A 7,425-nucleotide genomic window follows, 5' to 3' on the forward strand; every position below is an offset into this window, starting at 1 on the left:
TAGTATTTTCAAAGACAATTACAAACATCCATGCCCACGACGGGATTCAAACCCACAGCCTTTTGGCTGGAGAGCGGATAAGCTAACCACTCAGCCAAACAGACTGGCCAATCTTTGACTGTTTTGGCACATGTTGGAGAACAGGGATGTTGATTAGGAATTGGGGGAGGGGGGGTTGAGTAGAGTGAAGAATTAATACCTTCATTCCAGCATAGATATTTCAGCCTTTTGGTTGGAGCACGTATTGGAGAGAGAAAACAATTATCAGACCATGGAAAAGAGGCATAAAAATCCTAGAGATCTTCCCAGTTGGCCATTGTAGTGACACACAATACAAGGCTGATATTGGCTGGGGAAGGCGATCTGTAGAAAATGAAACATGGTCAAGGTAATAGTTGACAAATTCCAATTTCTGCATCATCTTATTTGGAGATAGAGCCGGTTTGGAGGCTTCCTGACAGTTACTGTCAGATTCAGATCTATGTACAATTTAGTAGCCAGTCTGTGGAAACTATTTTATTGCTGTACTTCTGAGTGCAGGCTACTTTCCTGTTGATTAATTAAAATATGTTGAACATGCCCTGCAAGGTCACCATCTTCACTGCATGTGTGAAGATGGTGGAGATGTCATGAAACACCCACTGCAAGCAGTGGATGTTTCATCTAGCACCTAGATGTCTGGTTGGCATTTCTTGCAACTAGAGAAGGTATGCTTTATAAGTTAGCAATAATACTTTCACCAGCATCACTGTTTTTGGAAACAGGCCATAGTGCAGGAACATTGGGTTGGCTTGGCTGGGATACCATATGTATTGTGCATCACCACTCATTAATGGTCCAAATTAGTTTTGCTTATTTTAGCTTAATGAAAAAAGTAATACATAATTAAACATTAGGGAGAGTGGTAATGTTTTGAAAACTGTATGTATAAGAGACACATTTCATTTGTTGCTTTATTATTTATTTTCAGGTAACAGTTGAAGCACCTTTGGAGCATCCATTTTTTGTTTTTGATCAAGGTTGGTCCTCCTGTTTTCCCGAAAAGTCATTAGAAAGGTATGGATTAATATGTCACAAACTTAAAGTGGGCGATGTTTGCATATCTCTCACGCATAAAGATCCAAGCAGTTCAAGGTGTGCTTCTGTGTCAGTTGCTGCTGCTGTTACTGTAACCAGTTCAACAGTGCCAAAACTTGATTGTTCACTTCCAGCCGTAACTACTGGTGGATCATCTTTTCAGTTGTTACAAACGTCTCTTAGTCATAGTGATGGTCATACAGAAAAGGTACTCCATGAATCTGCTAAGGTGCAGAAGCTTGCTACTTCAGTATCATATCGGACATCAGGTGAAACTCAGTTTATGGCACCAGAGCCTCCAAATAGACATATTTCTTCACTAGCCAATGTGCCATCATCTTCATCTCAAGCAACTGTGTTAGCATCTCAAAGGACTGGTAATGAAGTATCTTCTCAACAATCACTGGGCAGCAAACGAAAACGACGCTGGTCTGCTCCAGATCATATTTCACATGTACCTACTACATGTACCTCATCTAGTTAATGCCTCGTACAAAGTGAGCACTAAATGGCTACTTAATGCTTCATTAGAAATACTTTGTTTCACTTGTTTTTAAGGTTTGGAATGACCATTGTGTTGTAATGAGCTAGTGGCACTTGGCTAGTTGAATTTTGTATATGTAAATAATGTGGTTTCCTAAAACTAGTTTTTATATGTTGAGATGTAAACTATTGTTTATTGAACACAGAAGGAACAAACATCTTTTCCATAAACTTTTGCTGCTGCCATCTTTAAATGTTAACATTTTTCTATAGTCAAACATGACCTCAGAGAGAAAAATAATACAGGGTCTTTTTATATATATATGGACATACATACATATATATACATATATGTATGTATGCAAGTATATAACATTTAAGTGTTATTGAGTGTTTTGAGACTGAATGGAACTTATACTCTCTTGTTGTTTGAACAGTATCTCAGGATGATTTTAAGTCATGGATGGTGCTAAATGTGCATTCTGAAGAATAAGCACACTTTCTTTTAAGAAGTCTTCATTATTATGTATATTTAAAAAAATCATAAAAAAATTATATTATGATTTTTATTTTTTCATGAAATATTAATTATCAAAGCACAGTGTATTTTTAATTGCTTAAACTCTTAAAAAGAGAAATATGTGCACTTTACTGTTTTATTAATTTTCAGATTCTGTGTGACATAACTCTATATTTTATGAACTGCATTTAAACAGTTGAAATTACATGTAAAAAAAAGAGCACTGACACATTTGAAGATTCTTTTTGGTGTGAAGATTACTATTCTTAATTATTGTGTTATGAGCATATGAGATATTTTATAAAAGTATTAAAAAAATACTAAAATCTATAAAAGCATGAAATGAAATAACTTTGTGGCCTTTATCATATTTTTTTCGTGATATTGCACTATTTTATTATAGTAATTCTGTTTTTATTTAGGCCTATATAATTACTATTTTATCAAGACAATGTCACTGCAGATTTTTAGTTTTTTGTCTCGTTCTATTATTTTTCAGAATAGCATTTGTCTTGCGTAGCTACTATGCAAAGTGTTGATACAGAAATTATAGATGCCAGTGTTATATAATCTAGTGTTAAAGCATTCTTCTTGCTGTGTTAATGAAACTCAGCAAAAAAAAAAAAAAGTATAATAGCAGACAGGCATTGTATGTTGTTGATGCTGTCAAAATATGAGTTAAATGGCTTGTTGTACTAGCAAACACTTTTGCTAGAGAGCATTAGTTGAAATTGTAGTTTAGCTAATAGGTGTCTTCCAGCCATGTGTGAAGACAGTTTCCTAATATTCCCAGATAATATTTTGATATATATAAATACTTCAGATTAATGCTTATTCTTGAGAAGGCACTTAACTGTTACCACCAGTTCACTGCATGTGAGAACCATTGCCATGTTAAACACTCAAAGCTGTGATAGAAGTATCTTACCTTGAGGATTAGTCATTTTAGGTTTAATGTCCCAGTGGTTCCTTAAGTTTTTTTTTTTTTCTTTATTATTTTTTTAATCTTTCCACCTCAGTGAAGGAGAGATCTCTTTTCCTCTTTTTTTTTTATTCTAAATAAAAATGTTTTTAACTTGAAAAATTATCAAATGACATTCATTTTATATTTGACAGAAAGGTCAAGGAGACTCTGATTTTACTCAGTCCTTTAGTCATACTTTATTCTGGATGTCAAATTAGGTTGTAAATTGTCATTGTAATATGTAAATCTGTATTACTTCATAGGTTTATTTGTGCTTGGAATAGCAAAGCTTCTTTTCATTTGAATATTAAAAAAAGAATAAAATGAAATGATTAAGATAATGTTGGCCATGCTTTTCTTACTTTCATTGTATTGTTTCATATTTCATTTAAATATTCAGCATTGGTATTTCACTCTAGTATACAATGAACAAAAGCAATTGAAATTTGAAATTCATCCACTTAGATCGGCTCTAGTATATAGTATATTTAGTATATATAGAGAGAGACTGCGATACAGTGTATAATAAAACAATATTATCAGGTGCTTAGGCATTCAGCAAAATGAATCTGAATACAGGTACACCACTGATTATCTGGCATTTTGTCCTTTGGTTCGGACAAAATTACAAGAGTGCACTTGCAATTCCCAAATCACCCAACAAGTTCACTGAATCAGATGGCACTGCTTGTGTGCAAGCTCACTTAATTATTTACATCTGCACTTGTTAGTGATTTTGAGCAATTTGTAGCTAATGTTGCTTAAGCTTAATCCTAACTGGGGCTTCTAAGGAAGGACCAGTTCACAGTGGTGCCAAGTATAAGCACAAGTCCACATCCACTTGCACAGTATATAATTAGATATAAGAGATATAATTAGTAAGTCAGAGGTGTGCTGATGAATTATTATTACATGACCTCCTCCAGCAAAATGGTTAATCCAGCAAGGTTTTGGAATCATATGTGCCAGAACATCAGTAGTGTATCTGTATGGTATTATATTCACATGTGTGTGTAGATATATTAGGATATGCATCCATCCCATTCTGAATGGAACAGTTCCATTTCTTTTTATTTAATAAAAAAAAAAAAATTGTCCCAGTGTTCCCAGACATGCTTTTGGGATGCCAACATGTCCTTTTTTCAATATCCAGTTTGTAGTGTGAAATGTTTTCATGTAACATTCATAAAACAAACATCTGTTGCAGAAGCAGAGTATTATTGTATTCTGATAACTGCAAGTTATATATGGATTTATTTCTGTCATCAAAATTATTATTAACATCTGACCTCCATGGAGTCAGAGACTCGTCGTGGGAGGTACACACTGTCACATACAAAGTTCATCCAATCATGCCTTAAACTGATTCAATGTGTCTATATTCACAACACACTCAGGCAATGCATTCCATTCACCAGCCACTCTCCATGCAAAGAACCTGATCCTCACTCCTCTGCTCACACCCTCTCCCCATTCTTTGAAAAATCTCTTCCATGTCAACCTGATAATAACCCCTGACTAGCTTATATGAGGGAGTTCTAATAAACACCTAGAACAAAAATGATATTAAAGCAACTGATATAACCCTGCTACTAGTATGTTCTTTTTTGTGGTTATATCAGTTGCTTTAACATTATTTTTGTTCTAAGTATTATCAGCACTTTCCCCTTCCCCCCTCATATGTCTCAATCATATGAGGCCTGATCAAGGCCTTATAATGACATCATAACCTCTTATTTTGCATGTCATGGTCCTCTGCATCATTGCCATTATCCAATGTGATGTCTTCACAACTTGTGCAATGTGGCCCCTGAATTTTAGGTCATTGTCCACCACCACTCCCAGATCTCTCATCTCCTCTACCCCCCTTTAAAGTTTTCTCACTAAGTGTATACATTGCATCCCATTGTTGCTTACCAAATTTCAAAACCTTACACTTTGTAACACTGAAGTGATAGTTCCACTTACCTGCATATTCATGCAATCTATTCAAGTCCTCCCCAATTTTGCATCATCTGCAAATAGCTGCATATCACCAGTTAAAGCCATCCCAATATCATTAGTATACAAATTGAACAACAATGGTCCCAAAACTGATCCCTGCATCACACCACTAGTGATCTTCCTCTTTCAGGATACTGCACCTCCATACACAACTTTCTGATGCCTATCTGACAGCCAGTCAGTCACTGATCTAACTCCGAAGTCTGTTATCCAATCCCATCCATTTCAATTTATTTAACAGCTCATCGTGTAGGAGTCTATCAAAAGTTTTTGCAAAAACTTAGTATACCACTGTATATGCATCTCCCTTGTACGTAAGTTGGTAAAACTTGATCAGCCATTAACAAACCTTTCTGTATCCTACTTCTCACCAATCTTTCTAGTACCTTGACCACAACTCCAGATATACAGACTGGCCTGTAATTTGTAGCTACAGCCTTATCAACCTTTATGAAGTGGAAGAATTTTACCTTTTTTCCATGTTAGGCTTTCTTTTTGTCTTCCCCCCCCCCTTTCTCTATTAAGAGCCAACAGTGATATCGCTACTGCATATCACAAAAGCACTGTGTGCTAAAGCAGTGCACACAGTGCTTTTGTTGACTATTAGCTAGATATCAACTATATTTGAATGTAATACAGGTAGTATTACATTCAAATATAGTTCAAATAACATGCAAATATATTTTCACCTAATGCTGTTGAGATGTAGATAACTAAATGTTATTAATAACGTCTGTTAGAGTGATATAAGTATTTTTCAGTTACTATTTATTATTACAATTAAGATTTAAATTATCGATTAAAATCAATCATCATGCCCAAAAGAAGTGAAGGAAGAATTTACTTTATTAAAAAAAAAAAAAAAGGGGAAAAAAAAAGATTTTGCATGTTTTGTAAGATATCAAAACAAACAAAAAAATTGTTGAAGGAACCGACAGCCCAAATTACCACTTAGCCAAAAAATTAGTGGCCACACTCAAGGAACTGGTAGGTCATTCCCCTTCCTACATAAAAAATACACAACATTTCATAAACAAAATTAAAAACGTGACACTCAACGACCAAGATTTATTAGTCAGCTTTGACATAACTTCCCTTTTCACCAATGTCCCGATCAATGATACTATCTTGCTCCTACAGAACATATTTCCACACGACATCACAGCCCTCTATGCCCACGTACTCCGCTCCGGATATTTCGTGTGACAAAACAATTTTTACCTTCAAAAAGAGGGTACAGCCATGGGCTCACCACTCCCCCCCCCCAATAGCTAACTTTTATATGGAAGATTTTGAGCAACGAGCTCTAGAGTCAGCGTGCCTAAAGCCCAAAATTTGGCTCAGATACGTCGACGATATTTTCACCATTTGGCCGCATGGCTGCGAAGCACTAAATACATTCCTTAGCCACCTGAACAAACAACGCAAATGTATCAATTCACTATTGAAATGGAAAAAACCAACTCTCTTCCGTTCCTAGACACACTCGTCACACGTCCTCCCTCAGGCTGTCTCTCCTTCTCAGTCTACCGCAAACCTACACACACAGGCCAGTACATACGAAAAAATTCTTATCACCACCCAACACAAAAGGTAGGGTCATAAGCACCCTTAAACACAGAGCTCAAACGATTTGTTCAAATGAACAAGCTGTAAACCAGGAATAAGAGATCATCAACCATACATTTATGAAAAATGGATACAGTAAAAAAACTATTTGCAAGATCCTCCACAGAGATACCACTAAAAACAAAAAAAAATTCAAGAATGCTATTGCCATACCTTATGTTAGAGGCATTTCCAAAAAAATAGACAGAACACTACACAAATACAACATCAAAACCACCTTTAAACTCCTGACAAAATTAAGACACCTACTCAGTTCTTCCAAAGATCCTCTTCCACACCGAGCCCACCCAGGGGTTTACAAAATACAATGCACATGTAACCTACCACACATAGGGGAAATAGGGTGAACCATCCCAAGGACGAACACAAACGACACAAATACCTCCATTTTGGAAAAACTGGCCTTTCTGACCACGCACTCCAAACATACCACAGAATTGATTGGAAAGGTACCAAGTCCCTACACCACACCAACACCTGGTTAGAGAGGAAATTTAAAGAAGCATGCAAAATGCTCAAACATAATCCAGATCTGAACAGAAATGATGGTCTAACTATTCCAAGGATGTGGAGGACCCATTTGCAACCTTTATAGCAACCAGAACAAGTCAAAGAAAAATCGCAATACAAGAAGACTTGGTGAATTTCCCCCCCCCCCCCTTAACATTCAATAGCAACTTGAACTGTACAAGTCCAGAAGAAAAGTGTAGTATAACAATTCGAACTGTACAAATCCAGAAGAATCTTA

The 7,425-nt window shown here is 35.9% G+C and overlaps 1 protein-coding gene across 5 annotated transcripts in view; it reads left to right on the forward strand.

Annotated features, from left to right (window-relative positions):
* Window positions 1–3,383, forward strand: part of Atx-1 (Ataxin 1) — a 116,213-nt gene extending 112,830 nt beyond the window's left edge. For all 5 annotated transcript variants that reach the window (XM_090407883.1, XM_090407880.1, XM_090407879.1 and 2 more), the window contains one exon: window positions 971–3,383. In XM_090407883.1, the coding sequence (XP_090264009.1) occupies window positions 971–1,561 (591 nt within the window). In that variant the 3' untranslated portion in view covers window positions 1,562–3,383. The remainder of the gene's footprint in view (window positions 1–970) is intronic.
* The last annotated feature ends 4,042 nt before the right edge of the window (window positions 3,384–7,425 follow it).

The sequence above is a fragment of the Typopeltis vanoorti genome, chromosome 18 (genome assembly GCF_054136105.1).
Source record: "Typopeltis vanoorti isolate ZY-2024b chromosome 18, IOZ_Tvanoo_1.0, whole genome shotgun sequence".
NCBI lineage: Eukaryota > Metazoa > Arthropoda > Arachnida > Uropygi > Thelyphonidae > Typopeltis > Typopeltis vanoorti.